At 43.2% G+C, this 16,769-nt stretch overlaps 1 protein-coding gene across 4 annotated transcripts in view; it reads right to left on the reverse strand.

Annotated features, from left to right (window-relative positions):
- Window positions 1-1,006: 1,006 nt before the first annotated feature.
- The window catches only part of LOC112227373 (laminin subunit alpha-3-like), a 106,603-nt gene continuing 90,840 nt past the window's right edge, over window positions 1,007-16,769 (reverse strand). For 3 of the 4 annotated variants that reach the window (XM_042307667.1, XM_042307666.1, XM_042307665.1), the window contains 23 exons: window positions 16,618-16,734; window positions 15,976-16,146; window positions 15,580-15,731; window positions 15,044-15,256; window positions 14,674-14,822; window positions 14,419-14,581; window positions 14,169-14,296; window positions 13,451-13,598; window positions 13,225-13,323; window positions 12,952-13,115; window positions 12,629-12,746; window positions 12,267-12,407; window positions 11,986-12,134; window positions 11,647-11,778; window positions 11,116-11,239; window positions 6,845-6,978; window positions 6,584-6,764; window positions 6,192-6,347; window positions 5,926-6,091; window positions 5,664-5,818; window positions 5,385-5,478; window positions 2,484-2,603; window positions 1,007-2,261 (listed from right to left, as the gene is read on the reverse strand). In XM_042307667.1, coding sequence (XP_042163601.1) covers window positions 2,116-2,261; window positions 2,484-2,603; window positions 5,385-5,478; window positions 5,664-5,818; window positions 5,926-6,091; window positions 6,192-6,347; window positions 6,584-6,764; window positions 6,845-6,978; window positions 11,116-11,239; window positions 11,647-11,778; window positions 11,986-12,134; window positions 12,267-12,407; window positions 12,629-12,746; window positions 12,952-13,115; window positions 13,225-13,323; window positions 13,451-13,598; window positions 14,169-14,296; window positions 14,419-14,581; window positions 14,674-14,822; window positions 15,044-15,256; window positions 15,580-15,731; window positions 15,976-16,146; window positions 16,618-16,734 — 3,320 coding nt within the window. In that variant the 3' untranslated portion in view covers window positions 1,007-2,115. Of the gene's footprint in view, window positions 2,262-2,483; window positions 2,604-5,384; window positions 5,479-5,663; window positions 5,819-5,925; window positions 6,092-6,191; window positions 6,348-6,583; window positions 6,765-6,844; window positions 6,979-10,529; window positions 10,810-11,115; window positions 11,240-11,646; window positions 11,779-11,985; window positions 12,135-12,266; window positions 12,408-12,628; window positions 12,747-12,951; window positions 13,116-13,224; window positions 13,324-13,450; window positions 13,599-14,168; window positions 14,297-14,418; window positions 14,582-14,673; window positions 14,823-15,043; window positions 15,257-15,579; window positions 15,732-15,975; window positions 16,147-16,617; window positions 16,735-16,769 lie in introns of those variants that run through there. The other variant, XM_042307669.1, reaches the window with a different exon arrangement.

A 16,769-nucleotide genomic window follows, 5' to 3' on the forward strand; every position in this document is an offset into this window, starting at 1 on the left:
GCAATGGAACATTTAGAAGGAATGACTGGGTCACATCCATAGATACATAACAAAAAGACTGAACGACTGGGTCGCGACTCTGGCAACCAAACCAATAGAATGAACAACCAGCCGGATTGGGTGGCAACCCTAGATTTGGGTCGGGGCTATATCTTGTGGAAGGATGAAACAGTATGAATAAATAAATAAAAATTACGCATTTATGAAAATATGTCAATCGTTATTTGAATATGTCGTAACCTGTTGTATAAAATTGATAAAGCCCTCGAAGCCGGTGTTTGGAGGATATCCATGCCTATGTAACAGTTGTTCAAGTACTGTGTGAATTTCACCAGGTTTATATATTAATATGTCATGTTGATTTGTTATGCATGCCTGCATCCTGGGAATAGGGGAGTGTGTACTTACGTTTTGCCCTGCGTGCTTCAAATCATTTTGATGCACTATGAGAGGTAGGCAGGCTTTTTATGTCGCCTTCAGAAAAGTTTGATTCGTTTATGCACAAAGTCATACAGTGTTTTGTTCATGAATAATGTTGTATATTTAGAGGTTACTCATAAGTGGATGGTATTGTTAAGATGTAATTGTACTTTTTAGGATGATATAAACATTCTGAATTCAACATGTGGTTAATAGAGTAATGAAACAGCAGGGAGCAGGTCTCGAACCCTCGACCTTCGAGCCCGAGCTCCGGCGCGCTATCGACTGTGCCGTTACAATAGCTAGCTAAGGAATTAGCTGGCTATTGTATGTGTGAACGATGGCTAGCTCCTCAAATGATCCCAGTCCCTTGTATTGTGCATCTGCTGTAGAAAGAGGCGACGATTCGCAGACCGTATGTGCTCCACAAATGTTTTATTTTCTTTTGGGTGCAGGCATGTGGTTTTATCTATGTAAAAAATATGTTATGTGTTGATGCATAATAAGGAGAGGCTGTACTAATTTTTGTATTCGAAAATCATTGTGATGCACTATGAGAGAAAGAGGCTACGATTCTCAGAACATATGTGATCTACAAATGTTTTATTTCCTTTTGGATGCAGATGCAGAGAGTGAATTCTGCTTGATTAAAACTACCTGATCTCCAAAGTCCACGTCTATAGTCTCAATCAACCAGAGTTACAGCGGTGCAGTACAGCACCGGTTACACCTATAAATCCTCCAAATACAGGTTTCTCTGGCATTGCCACTTACTTATCACGGACAGAGCTTTGTAGAACCAAAACCTACACAGCCTCTGCTTAACAAACTAGAACTCGAGAACAAATCATTTCGGGGGCTGCAGTTCACAAACGACTTTGTGCTTATCACCCCCCACGGCAGTCAAGCAATGCATTACGCCAACAGTCGTTCACAATATAGTCCGGGTGTGGCCACAATTAGACCTAATTTCAAATGTATCAAGAAATAATCTTATTTGTATGCCTCTCAATCAACAAATGTAAAAAAAATTTAAAGCACACGTTTACAAATCTCAGTCACAAATAAGCCACGAATGGTGTACAGGAAGCTTGTAGAATTATGACTTTTGAGTTTTCAGTTCATGGTTCGAAGGTAGGGGGTCCAGCGTGTTCTGTGCATTACTGACTTCACGAAATGAGTCAAAATATTCATTATTTTGACTGAAGGAGTCAAAGATCCGAGCCAGTAAAAAGAGCCAAACTTCCCCATCTCTCTCGCTCTCAGTTTCGTATTGCTATCCTCTTGGGGACCAAATAATTGATTCGCATCCAAAATACTATTTTCCTTAGCCGCTAAATCTAACCCTAACCCCAAACCATACCTAACTCCTAACCTTAACCCTAACCGTAACCACTAACCCTAAATTTAATTATAACCCTAATAGTAACCCTAAACCTAACCCCTGAGCCTAAAATAGCATTTTTCCTCGCGGGGACTGTCAAAATGTCCCCCACTTGTCCAAATGGTCCTCGTTTTACTATCCTTGTGACACACATCCACGCATGCACACACACTTCTCTCTCTCTCTCACACACACACTCAACACTATCTCTCACACATACATACACATTCTCTGTTTTTGGAACAGATTGCACGCAGCGGCTAGTGGAGAGTGGATCTGGTCCCAGGATGTGGTCATGGAGTAGATTCTACTCAGCCAGCTGGACACTCTCTGAGGTTGAGTGGCCCGAATACCCCAGAGAGCCTCTCGAAGGAGATCGGGTCCTCATTGATCTTCATGTTCTGGATGCAGCCCTCAAAGGACCCTGTGACTGGGAGGGATGGGTGCATGGATGTTTCTGCCCAAGGAAGAGACAGATACAGTACAGTATTCAAGAGGCATAATAATGATGGAGTCTACATTCATTGTGACTTTGATTCCTCCAGCATTCACTGTCCAATGGGATCTATAGGTTATTATTTGTGCAAAATACAAGGGGTACTCTATTACAATGGACTCCAGTCCTGATAGGGTTTTAATGTATCTGTAAATTCAGTGACCTCTCCTTCAAAGTACCAACCTGGAATGCCGCCCACATAAAGTGGGTCTTTGGTCAGAGTGGGGGAGGAGGAAGGAGGTCCTATTTTGTGGTTGCCCTCAGTGTCCACATGCATCTCCACAACGTTGTTCCTCTTGATTACTGAGGCGAAAAACACACACACACACATTCCCCATGTGCGTCACCAATTACGTATTAAAGACACTTCTTACTGTGTTTGTAGCTAGTTGGGTAGAGGCAAGTTATAACATATGTAGGACAGAGGCAAGTTATAACATGTGTAGGACAGAGGCCAGTTATAACATGTGTAGGACAGAGGCCAGTTATAACATGTGTAGGACAGAGGCCAGTTATAACATGTGTAGGACAGAGGCCAGTTATAACATGTGTAGGACAGAGGCCAGTTATAACATGTGTAGGACAGAGGCCAGTTATAACATGTGTAGGACAGAGTCAAGTTATAACATGTGTAGGACAGAGTCAAGTTATAACATGTGTAGGACAGAGGCCAGTTATAACATGTGTAGGACAGAGGCCAGTTATAACATGTGTAGGACAGAGTCAAGTTATAACATGTGTAGGACAGAGGCCAGTTATAACATGTGTAGGACAGAGGCCAGTTATAACATGTGTAGGACAGAGGCCAGTTATAACATGTGTAGGACAGAGGCAAGTTATAACATGTGTAGGACAGAGGCCAGTTATAACATGTGTAGGACAGAGGCCAGTTATAGCATGTGTAGGACAGAGGCCAGTTATAACTTGTGTAGGACAGATGGATGTTATAACATGTGTAGGACAGAGGCATGTTATAACATGTGTAGGACAGAGGCCAGTTATAACATGTGTAGGACAGAGGCCAGTTATAACATGTGTAGGACAGAGGCCAGTTATAACTTGTGTAGGACAGAGGCCAGTTATAGCATGTGTAGGACAGAGGCAAGTTATAACATGTGTAGGACAGAGGCATGTTATAACATGTGTAGGACAGAGGGCACGTTATGTATAACATGTAGGACAGAGGCAAGTTATAACATGTGTAGGACAGAGGCATGTTATGTATAACATGTAGGACAGAGGCAAGTTATAACATGTGTAGGACAGAGGCAAGTTATAACATGTGTAGGACAGAGGCAAGTTATAACATGTGTAGGACAGAGGCATGTTATAACATGTGTAGGACAGAGGCCAGTTATAACATGTGTAGGACAGAGGCAAGTTATAACATGTGTAGGACAGAGGCAAGTTATAACATGTGTAGGACAGAGGCCAGTTATAACATGTGTAGGACAGAGGCAAGTTATAACATGTGTAGGACAGAGTCAAGTTATAACATGTGTAGGACAGAGTCAAGTTATAACATATGTAGGACAGAGGCCAGTTGTAACATGTGTAGGACAGAGGCAAGTTATAACATGTGTAGGACAGAGGCCAGTTATAACATGTGTAGGACAGAGGCCAGTTATAACATGTGTAGGACAGAGGCCAGTTATAACATGTGTAGGACAGAGGCCAGTTATAACATGTGTAGGACAGAGGCATGTTATAACATGTGTAGGACAGAGGCACGTTATGTATAACATGTAGGACAGAGGCAAGTTATAACATGTGTAGGACAGAGGCAAGTTATAACATGTGTAGGACAGAGGCACGTTATAACATGTGTAGGACAGAGTCAAGTTATAACATGTGTAGGACAGAGGCCAGTTATAACATGTGTAGGACAGAGGCCAGTTATAACATGTGTAGGACAGAGGCCAGTTATAACATGTGTAGGACAGAGGCCAGTTATAACATGTGTAGGACAGAGGCAAGTTATAACATGTGTAGGACAGAGTCAAGTTATAACATGTGTAGGACAGAGGCCAGTTATAACATGTGTAGGACAGAGGCCAGTTATAACATGTGTAGGACAGAGGCAAGTTATAACAAGTGTAGGACAGAGGCCAGTTATAACATGTGTAGGACAGAGGCAAGTTATAACATGTGTAGGACAGAGGCAAGTTATAACATGTGTAGGACAGAGGCAAGTTATAACATGTGTAGGACAGAGGCAAGTTATAACATGTGTAGGACAGAGGCATGTTATAACATGTGTAGGACAGAGGCCAGTTATAACATGTGTAGGACAGAGGCCAGTTATAACATGTGTAGGACAGAGGCCAGTTATAACATGTGTAGGACAGAGGCCAGTTATAACTTGTGTAGGACAGATGGATGTTATAACATGTGTAGGACAGAGGCATGTTATAACATGTGTAGGACAGAGGCCAGTTATAACATGTGTAGGACAGAGGCCAGTTATAACATGTGTAGGACAGAGGCCAGTTATAACTTGTGTAGGACAGAGGCCAGTTATAGCATGTGTAGGACAGAGGCAAGTTATAACATGTGTAGGACAGAGGCATGTTATAACATGTGTAGGACAGAGGCACGTTATGTATAACATGTAGGACAGAGGCAAGTTATAACATGTGTAGGACAGAGGCATGTTATGTATAACATGTAGGACAGAGGCAAGTTATAACATGTGTAGGACAGAGGCATGTTATAACATGTGTAGGACAGAGGCAAGTTATAACATGTGTAGGACAGAGGCATGTTATAACATGTGTAGGACAGAGGCCAGTTGTAACATGTGTAGGACAGAGGCAAGTTATAACATATGTAGGACAGAGGCATGTTATATATAACATGTGTAGGACAGAGGCCAGTTATAACATGTGTAGGACAGAGGCCAGTTATAACATGTGTAGGACAGAGGCCAGTTATAACATGTGTAGGACAGAGGCAAGTTATAACATGTGTAGGACAGAGGCATGTTATAACATGTGTAGGACAGAGGCATGTTATGTATAACATGTAGGACAGAGGCAAGTTATAACATGTGTAGGACAGAGGCATGTTATAACAAAAGTGTACCTGCAACTCTGTGGAACATTCCATCACACAAGGGCTGCTTGGGCCGAACGGAAACACTGAATTCACCAGCTCCGTTGTTCACAGATGCCACCACCTTGAAAAACACATGCGCATCACAACACTGCACAACAGTCGAGTCTGCAAGGAAATTCAGCCTAAAATCAGCCTCAACTGGAATCACATTTTAAATGTCAAATCTAGCAACCATGCGCTAGAGAAACACTATTAATAGGGCTGTGACAGGCCCAGTCTTATCAGCCCAGTGCAGGGCAGGCTCACCTCTCCTCTGTGCATGTAGAGGCTGAGGTGGTGTCCAGTGTTGGGCCCACGGCGAGGCCTGCTGGAGTCCCCAACATGGAGCAGAACACCAGTCAGAGTCCTGGGACGGATGTCAAACACCACCTCAAAGCTGGAGCCCACCACAAAGGAATCATCTGGAACAGACATCATTATCATCATCAGCCTCATCATTGTTGTGATTGTCATCATCATCTTCATCATGAACCATATTACCAATCTCAATATTTAACTTTCTACTCACTAATAATGACATATGCCCCTCTCCCTGAGAAGTAGGCCCCACTCTGTGTCTGTCCGTCAAAGCAGGGGCCAGCTCCATGATTGGTGGTTGGCTCGGGCATGGGAGTGCCATTCATCTTGAAGTTACGCACACAGCCAATCACACTTTGCTTTGGGAGGAGCTTCCACTGAAAGTAAAGAGAAAACACAATACAATTTTGGGGTGAGTGTATGCTGTACTGTATGTGTGTTTGCGTGTGTGTGTGTGTGTGTTCGTGTGTTGCTTACGTTAAGTTCTGTGTTCAAGGAATCAGGAGCACTTCCCAGGTAAAGAGGACAGATCAGTTCCATGGACGTGGCCTCATCACTGGTCAGCTGTCCAGCCTGAGCCCTAATACCGTTCACTACCAACCGGAACCTCTTCTTTTCTAGGCTGAATATTACCTGCAGAGGATGAGGTCACCTAAGATGACTGTTTTTTTTAATGTTGACCCTGGGACACCACAGAGTCTTGGTGCAATCATGCGTCACTGAATGTAGTGACACAGTGATTTGGTATATTTCCAAAGAAACATTTTCAAAATCCACAACATTGATCAACTACTATCATAGTTTGTGAATAATATGATGTGAAACAACATCACAGATTATAGATTTTTCTTAGATCTTAACCCACGGACCGAGTGCCATCTTCCATCGTTGTACTTCTCCCTGTTGAAGATCTCCTTCCCCTTGCCTACTGACAGCCTGATCCTGCCCTTGGACAGGTAGAGAGCCATGTGAGAGCTCCCCCCTCTGGTGGCTGCATAGAACAGCAGGCCCTCGGCAGACTTGGTCCTAACGTCCAGGGAGAAATGAGGTCTAGTGGAGAGACACAGGAGTCAGGCCAGGGAGAGAAAGAAAGAGAGTGTGTGTGTGTGTGTCTGTCTGTGTCTACTCACCTGGGCTGGAGCACCTGGGGAGTGAGGCTGTAGCTCAGGCTACTCACAGTGCCCCCAATGTGGTAGGCATGTTTGACTAGAACAGAGTGTGCACACACAGAGAGACTGTCCTCTGACATCTCCATACCACCACCCTATACAACACACACAGGCACAGAGACACAGGAACTCAATATTAGAGAAAATGGCTTAAATTACATGGGATTTATGGAAATAGTTTTTCCGATCTCCAACAAGGCACTCTGGAAGGATTTGCCGTAGTCAATAGAAAAGTGGTTCTGAAATGCAAAGACAATGGTTGGAGGATAAAGAGCTATGGTAAATATGACACTGTGTTTGATGATTAAAGCTCAAGTCAATCACGCAGCAAACTGAACAAGGTCTTGTCTCAGTGTTCAATAGTAAACATGTATGAGCCCATTCTCATTCCTCAGTCCTTTTGGTTATCAATTGTAAGCCTCTGGGAGTTACAAACTGAGAAAGATGACTCCCATTTTGGGTTCAACAGGCCACTGCGAGCCGCCAGAACAGCTTCAATGCACCTTGGTATAGATTATACAAGTGTCTGGAACTCTATTGGAGGGATGCTTCACCATTTTCCAAAGTGTTCTGTTGATGATGGTGGAAAACACGGTCTCGGGCGCCGCTCCAGAATCTCCCATAAGTGTTCAGTTTGGTTGAGATCTGGTGACTGAGACACATCTTTTAAACCCCCTATTCCCCTTTGAGGCCCCTCTTTCAAAGTCAATGAGATCTCTTCTTCTAGCCATGGTAGCCAAAATAATGGTCAACTGGTCATTTTCATACATGACCCAAAGCCAAACTTTTTCAGCGGGGACCCCATTTGTCCACAAGAATTTCTCGCGACCCCACCCCAAACCTAATCATGATGCAACCTTAAAATATGTACGTTTCTGTACTCTTCATTGTTTGTTACGACAATAAATAATAAAGAACATTTGGCGACTCCACTACAGTTCCCGGACCCAGACATGAAATACCATGATGGGATGTTAATTGCTTAACTCAGAACCCACTCCTGTGTGGAAGCACCTGCTTTCAATGTACTTTGTATCCCTCAACTCAAATATTTCCCTTATTTTGGAAGTTACCTGTATGTTTCCATGTTCAAGTGCCTATTTCATAATACTCTCTCTTTCCTCCACAAACATGACATGCTAATACCAGTTCTATCAAATGAGGCATGATATGTCTTTAATGTTGTTTGTTTGAGTTTAGGTACAGTATGTGTGATAGGGGGTATTTCAAAGAAAGAAAGAACAAAATAATGGATGGAAGGGCCAGTATGGGTGGCCGTTGATTCGACATACTTTGAGGACAATCCGGCTGTAAGTGACTCTGCGTGTGCAACTGTGTGTTCTCAGTACACTCGTTAAAATATCTGTTTACCTTTAGTGTATTTGCATAAATACAAATGCATATACACAAATACAGTGCCTTCAGAAAGTATTCACACCCCTTGACTTTTTCCACATTTTGTTGTGTTACAGCTGGAATCATTTCAAATGGATTAAATAGAGATTTTGTGTCACTGATCTACACACAATACCCTGTAAGTGGAATTATAGTTTTATAGAAATATTCACAAATTTAAAAAATAAAATAAATGAAAAGCTGAAATGTCATGAGTCAAAAAGTAAACAACACTTCTGTTATGGCAAGCCTAAATAAGCTCAGTAAAAATGTGCTTAACAAGTCACATAATAAATTGCATGAACTCACTGTGTGGAATAACGGTGTTTATGTGGAATAATGGTGTTTAACATGATTTTTAAATGACTACTCCATCTCTGTACCCCACACATAAAAGTATCCTTAAGGTCTCAGTCTAGCAGGGAATTTCAAGCACAGATTCAACCACAAAGACAGGGAGGTTTTCCAATGGTTCGCATAGAAGGGCACCTATTGGTAGATAGGTAAAAAAGAAAATCTCTTTCAGCAAATTAATTACATTTTGGATGGTGTATCAATACATCCAGTCACTACAAAGTTACAGGCGCCCTTCTAACTCAGTTGCTGGAGAGGAAGGAAACCTGTCAGGGCTTTCAACATGAGGTCAATGGTAATTTTAAAACAGTTAAGAGTTTAATGGCTGTGATAGGAGGAAACTGAGGATGGATCAACAACATTGTAGTTACTCCACAATACTAACCTAATTGACCTAGTGAAAAGGAAGCCTGTACAGAATACAAATATTCCAAAACATGCATCCTGTTTGCAATAAGACGCTAAAGTAATACTGCAAAAAAGTGGCAAAGAAATTAACTTTTTGTTCTGAATACAAAAGCGTTATAGCCAACACAGCATATCACAGAGTACCACTCTTCATATTTTCAAGCATGGTGGTAGCTGCATCATGTTACAGGTATGCTTGTCATCAGCAAGGACTAGGGAGTTTTTTAAATATAAAAATAAAAAGATTAGAGCTAAGCACAGGCAAAATTCTAGAGTAAAACTTGGTTCAGTCTGCTTTCCAACAGACACTTGAAGACAAATTCACATTTCAGCAGGTAAATTTCCTAAAACTCAAGGCCTTGTGTTTTGTAACTAGGCATCTCATGAACATTAAATGTCGTCTCAGTAAGCAACTCCAGTGTAGATTTGGCAGTGTATATTAGCTAGTTTTGACTTAAATCGGCTTGAAAATCTATGGCAAGACTTGATCATAGCTGTCTAGCAATTATCAACAACCAACTTGAAAGGACTTGAAGAATATTTCTAAGAATAATGGGCAAATATTGTACAATCCAGGTATGCAAAGCTCTTAAAGACTTACCCAGAAAGACTGTAATTGCTGCCAAAGGTGATTCTAACATGTATTGACTCGAGATGGAATAGTTATCTAATCAAGATTCATTTTTTGTTGTTGTTGAATGTGTGGAAAATAAACTGTGTTCTTCCACTTTGACATTAAGAGTATTTTGTGTAGATCGTTGACAAAAAAAATGACAATTAAATTAATTAAATCCACCTTTAACACAACAAAATGTGGAAAAAGTCAAGGGGTGTGAATACTTTCGGCTTATAAACATGCAATCAAAACAGACACTCATAATTTGCACCATGCAATATCCCACCAACATTGTTGGTCATTGTAATCCTGACATGCAATGAATAACAGATTAGCACAACTGTAAATTTTCACTTGGAAGAGTTGGCCGGATAATCCGAGTGCATTTCGTGATTGAGTTATTGTAGGAGGCCACAGGAGATCAAATGATCTGGATGGACGCAGGCCAAGGTTGTTCCTCAGGTACAAATGCTTGAGAGAGCATACAGTAAAGAGACGCATGCCAATGATGCACACAAACTCCAACACTGCTTATGCATAACAACGATGTGGCGTATTTATTCAATACTCCGACATTCCCTGTGCCACGTTCCAGTATCCACTTCAGGTACTCACAGGCCGTAACTATTATTATCCCTTCCTAGTGCAACGTTCCAATTCTACACCCTCAGTCATTCCATAGTATAATAATATTATGATAGTATATTATGATCATTCTTGTATTTCAGTATAGACTATTGATCATGCATTAGTCCAAGTCATTGTGAATAGGGAAAGCAGAGAGGGAGTGGGGACAAGGAAATGACTTAGCAGGCTGGCTGCAACCAGATGGACTGATGATGGTGAATGAGTGGGTTAATAGATACTTGTGAATCACTGGTCAGATAAGTGGTTTATTGTGGTGAAACATGCTTAAGATAGAACAGTGTACAAATCAAAAGTGAAACGATGCTTATAAAATAAACATTTTTAATAGTTAATAGTTTATATTTAATGATAGTAGTCATGATGATGTGGATGTCCATGCAGTAATGTGTTCATCAGTCACGTACAATAGCAATGGGCTTGTGCAAACAATGTGCGAGATGCTAATATTGCTCATGTCAATATCAATTTGTCCTCATTAGTCGGCAGGTCTTCCTTCTCTTCATCTCTGGAAACAAAGCAGCAAAACACAGTCAGAACAACTTATCAACACAACGTGCATGGGAAGTGATGAGTGGCCTGTTCCTAGGTAATCATAGTATAGTGTTATTGGAAACTTGGATTGAAGTCTTCCATCATTAGGACAAGGATAAATGAATACAATTGTGATTGGGTATGGCATACAAAAAAACACATGCTTTCCTGTTGGTGTCACAAGTTGTGTGGTTATAAGAGTAGTCGGCAGTCAGGTAGGTCATTATTGTATGTTCATCATCGTTCACTGGGCTTAGCTGAGTTCAATGTTCTTTCTCACCTTCCTGGAGGTGTTGTGGTCGAGCATCAGTTGTGGAGGTCTGTCAGAGCTACACTTATCCAGCAGCACATCTCCTGTAGAGCTGAACTGACTCAGGTCCTCTGCTCTGTACAGAAAGTTAGGTCTGCAACACAACACACACAACAACTTTCAGGTGGTGGTAAACCTGGACAGTAACACCAATATCTAATATCAATATCAGGACACCTTTGCACTATGAAATGTGAACTATAAATGCACCGCGGATGTTAACATGAAACCTTTCCTACAAAAATAAACTTCGAGTAGTTCGGCTAGGTTATTATTTATTGGTGGTATTTCATATTCGATGTGTGTATTTCTTGGTGTTCTGCAAGGCTCATTTGCAAGAGGCTCTCAGTATAACTCCCTACTTAAATAAAGGTTGACTAAAGAAAACTACTACTACAACCATTATGATAACTACATATGTACTGTATCTAACAACTATTACTACTGCCGTGTTGTGACTAATGTTAGACATTATAATAGTAAACAGTGATGTGACTTTACCTTCTCAGGTAGAGGTTGGAGATGCAGCCTTTGAAGGTGTCTTTCCCCAGGAACACAGAGTCTGGGTTTGAACTGAAGGAGCTTGAGGTTATCTGCCCTGTCACATCCTCGTCATCTATCCGCAGCTCGATACTGTAGGGCAACACGGGACAGTACTTATGTACAGTATATGTGTCAGTGGTTACCAATCTGTATAACCAGTATGTGCTGTACCGTCACAACAATAATGTCTATGGTAAAAGTCTCAGTCATCACCAATCCATCATGAAACTGGATAAAGTCGATATGGTGGATTTAATAGCTTTCTATCAAATCTATGTTGAATGTTTGATGTTCTACCTTTGAGAAGCCACCCTTCTGGTGGCAGTCAGGTAATGCCATTTGCCGTCCTGGTACTGCTTGCTTGATTTCAAAGATTTCCAAGCTGTGTCTTTGAACGTCAGGACCACATAGCCGTTGACCAAGGCAAGTTCGATGGCGCCAACGCTCTGTCGGAGAACCGGGTAGGGATAAAGATCGTTTCAAACAGTCAGGTCACTCACACTTGCTGTACAAATGTCAAAACAACAGTTGAAGAAAGAAATATGGAGCGAGAAAAAGGGGTGGTGTGGTCTACTAACCGACTCGGTGTTCTGCAGTAGGAGCCCATTTTTCTCAGAGCTCCTGAATCCCAGTGAGACTGAGACATCCCTTGCCAGGCTGAAGCCTTCGAGAGCAGCTGACAGAGAACTCCCCACGTTAAACTCTGATTTACGAGACGCCTGGAACACCGAGACATTGTCATGCGGTTACGAACAGTGGACCGGAGTCAATTACAGCATCTTGGTGGCATCAATATACGCAGTAGAGGCACACAGAAATGTCTTCCTGACAGTACAACTAGGTCTCCAGTGAGTAAAGATTATAGTGGTAGAAATAAAAATATAGCGCCGTGTTATTGACCATGTTTGAAAAAAGGTGTAGTAAAAAGGTGAAGACTTACCAGGAAGTCCGTGGGACAGCCCCGGCTGATGCCCACTTTTTCCTCGAAGGTGGGGTACTTGCTGTTGAGCTTGATGTTGTTCATGCAGGCCTTCAGTGGCTGGGCGGTGATGTTGTGTCTGTGAGCGAGAACACACAAACACAATGTTATTTAGACTTATTTAGACTTAGGTGTGATGTACGGTTAAGGAAACAGTATACTACCAATAAGGCTTTACAACGTACTCAACACCCAGGTAAACATGGGCAGAGTTTGACCATTCGCATCGTAGCGTCAAACATAATGATCATCATGTTCCTAGTAAGCAGGTGAAAAGCACCCACCTTTCTCTCAGGGCTGGTGGTACGCCACCGATGTAGTAGTCTGTGAAGTCACCTGGGGTGTACTGGACATTAGACTTGACCACCTCCTTGCCTGCTACACGGATCTTCAACTCTTGGCTTCCTTGAGACTCAATAATGATCAACACTTCTGCTTGGTCTGAATTCTAAAGAGAAGGGTCAACAACAAAAAAATCTAAAATCTAACTATTTGAGCAAACCAATGTGAGTTCTACAAATAACTAAATATCATCTATCTAGCGCCAACTGCCTTACCACTGGGAAGACTTTGGTAGCGCTTTGTACTGGTTCTCCGAGCAGGTTACTATGGATGACAACGTAGCCTCTCTCAAACGTCACACTGTAGTAGTTCTCCTGCGAAAAGAGGAAAACAAGCGACACAGTCAGTGGGACAAACTGACAGCTACTCAGGTGTGAACGATGGCACATCGTCAACTTCACCACACCAAATGTTTCAAAGTGAGCAGAGTAAGTAGCCTACCTCATTTCCAATGTAGAGGAAAAGCCCATTCTCTGAGCGAGTGGAGATGGTCTGGCCCAGGAGGAGAGTGGGCACCTTGACACCTTGGGTGGACACCTTGGCATAACCAGTCCCCTCAAAGTACTCAAACACCACTGGTTGGCTATACCTGGGCACAGAGGGATTCAATCAGAAAAGGGTTAAGGTTGTTGACTGTAAAACTCAAGATTTGATCCAGACTAACTGGGGAGCTACATTTGGGTGGTCGGGAAAACAGAAAATGCAAAAATAGAACTGGAGAGTACTTTTGCTGCTCACAGAGCTACGCTGCTAAAGCCAAGGTTTCATTCAACTGAATAGGAGCGAATCGCGCTATGCTAAAGTTTAGTGTCCAGTTTAGCAGGCTTGTAGTCAATCCAGCCACGTAACATGTCCATCAGTCAAGTGATAGACAGGGGAGATTGACTGTATAACAAAGACTCTGAGAAATATTGATTATGGGACAGTTATTCTTTGTTGTTCTCTGATCCAGGAGCATGATTTCCAATCAAAACCTCATTCGGCTTGGTGGTATTTGAATAAATCCCCATTAGCTGTTGTAAAAGCAGCAGCTACTCCTTCCGGGGTCCACACAAAACACAATACAGAATGACATGATACAGAACATCATTAGACAAGAACAGCTCAAGGACAGAACTACATACATGCATCTACCAATCTCTTTGTTTGATGCTTATACCTCTTGCATGGAGTCTCCAGGTTGACCTTGACAGCATTCTTAAAGTTGTACAGGCTGATGAATCTGTCATTGAAGGTGGACAGCTCGATGCATCCCTTATAGTTGGGGTAGTTGAGGGAGGCTGGAGGCTATAGAAACAACATTTTCAGATGTTATACAAGGTTGAAAACGCTTCAATCGGGAATCGTAATGCCACCTCCGTTAGTCACTGAAAATGTCAAACCAAAATGTTATGAAGTCAGGTGCTTACACTGAAGTTGGAGGGGTAGCCCCCGACATAGAAGACAATGTCACTAGGGTCCAGATTTAGAAGGTTCCTGGTCAGCTCTCCCTGCTTGCTGCTGATCTGAGGTGGGTCCGGCTGATTGGATGTGAACAGCTTGGTGAGGTTCACTTCTGCGTCTTGGTAAATTCTGAGAGATTTTAAGAGGTCAATGGTAAAATCAGGGTTACTCACTGAAATCTAATTTCCCAAGACTTTTGAATGGCCGAAGGTATGGTTTACCTGCGCAGGTCCACCTTGTCAAAGAAGGAAGGCTCAGAGGGAGACCTAGTGATGTAGTCCGTCTTGATCTCGTACTCTTCTCCATCCAGATTGTACACACAGAACAGCACGTTATTCCTCAGGGCCATGCCGATGAAGTTTTTAGACGACTGTGGGAGAGAGAGAGGGGAGGACAGTCAGTGCGAGCATTTCCAACCACAAGCAAACTGTCAAATGTATGTGTGCCATTATTTCAATACAGAAATATACACAGAATGCTGACTGAAGTGCCGGAGAGCTTTTCTGAACCAAAAGAAAACTGTCAAATTTATATCATTCATTTTTTTTCTTTCATTAGGAGAATAGGAAGTATAAGGTCCAGTTTACTCACGTCTTGGTTGCCGAGGTAGAGTATGAACATGTCACCCGTGTCTGTGATCGTGGTGGCCTGTCTCCGCCTGCGTGCTCCGTCCCCTCGGCTGCTGGGGAGCTCTGGTCTCTGCAGGGACAGGGACAGGGACGTGTATGCCTTCAGGTCTTCAATATCCCACGGGGGACGCAGCTCCACGTGGCCCTCCCCACTGAACTTCATAGGGACCACAATCTGGAGACAGGAGGAGGTGAGAGGTTGTACAGGGTTACTAAGGGACCAGCAGTGTAAAGAGAAATCAGTGTTCTCCTTTATGGGATTCACAACTGTCCATCAAATTCCTCAAAGGGCTCTGTCAAGACCTGAACCTGCAATCCTTCAAACTGAAATGAGTCTGACTCCATGTATTCACGTCTTAATTCTCAACAGCACTCACTGCTGCAGAGACTGTATGGCCAGTGGAAGGGGTAACAGATTATACACCGTGGGTATATCTGGTGGGGTGTGGACCCAGGGTGTGTATAGAGTTGTGTGTGTGTGTGGTGGTGCATTCGTACCCTATTGGCTGCGTCTCTCGCCTGCTCAATGAGCTCCTTGATCCTATTGATGTTATCAGAGACGTTGGTGACGGGGGAGAGCTGAGAGCTGAGCTCCTCCACCTCCGAGATCTTATCCTGCAGAGACGGGATGCTGTTCAACAGATTCTTCACTGTGGATGGGGGGAGAGAGTGGAGTTAGACCTTTTAACCATTTCACACCTGAACAAAACAGGAAAGCAGTGGACAATCATCACAGTACATACAGTGCAGTTCAAGCATGGTTAACACCATTTTAATAAGATACGTCATATTTATTCCATTGAGAGAAATCTCTTTTTTTACAAGGAAGCCCTCTTTATGGGTGTCTATTCCCTCCAGCCTTTGCAGACACAGGTTAGTGGAGTGACTCTTCACCTGACTTGTCCACATCGTCCATGATGCTGCCGAGGTTGGAGTCAGAGGGCATGACGTTGAACTTGTCCACTTCCTCTCTGATAGCGTTCAGTCTGTCCATGGTGGTGCTGGCCGTGTCATTGGCAGCCGCTGCCTTCCTCTTCGCCTCATCTAGCATGTCTCCTATATCATCTGAGAGAAGGAGAGGCGAGAGGGAAGGAGGAGAGAGGGAAGGAGGAGAGGGGGAAGGGAGGAGAGGGGGAAGGGAGGAGAGGGGGAAGGAGGGAGAAGGGGGAAGGAATGAAGGAGGAGGAGAGAGGGAAGGAGGAGAGGGGGAAGGAGGGAGGAGAAGGGGGAAGGAATGAAGGAGGAGAGAGGGAAGGAGGGAAGGAGAGGGGTAAGGAGGGAGAAGGGTGGGAAGGAATGAAGGAGGAGAGAGGGAAGGAGAGGGTTAAGGAGGGAAGGAGGAAGGAGAGGGGGGGATGGAATGAAGGAGGAGAGGGGGAAGGAGGGGAGAGGGAGGGAGGGATTAGCAATGATGACACTTAAGTCAAAGCACTCTCATAACTCATATTTGGCTCTTCCATTGATCAGTACATTTTCCATAATTTGAGATGGTCTATCAGACATCCTCTGGTCCTCCTACTACAAGAGCCACTGTACCTCTCTGGATGTTGTTCAGCTCAGCCTGGGCATCCAGCAGGTCCATCTCCAATGCTTTCTTCTTATTCTCTGCATCATTCAGGCGCTTCTTCTGGGCTGTGAGGTCATCAGAGGCCTCTGTCGAGTCAAAACAGAGCTTAGTTAAGCCTTAA

Source organism: Oncorhynchus tshawytscha, linkage group LG28 (genome assembly GCF_018296145.1).
Source record: "Oncorhynchus tshawytscha isolate Ot180627B linkage group LG28, Otsh_v2.0, whole genome shotgun sequence".
Classification (NCBI taxonomy): Eukaryota; Metazoa; Chordata; class Actinopteri; order Salmoniformes; family Salmonidae; genus Oncorhynchus; species Oncorhynchus tshawytscha.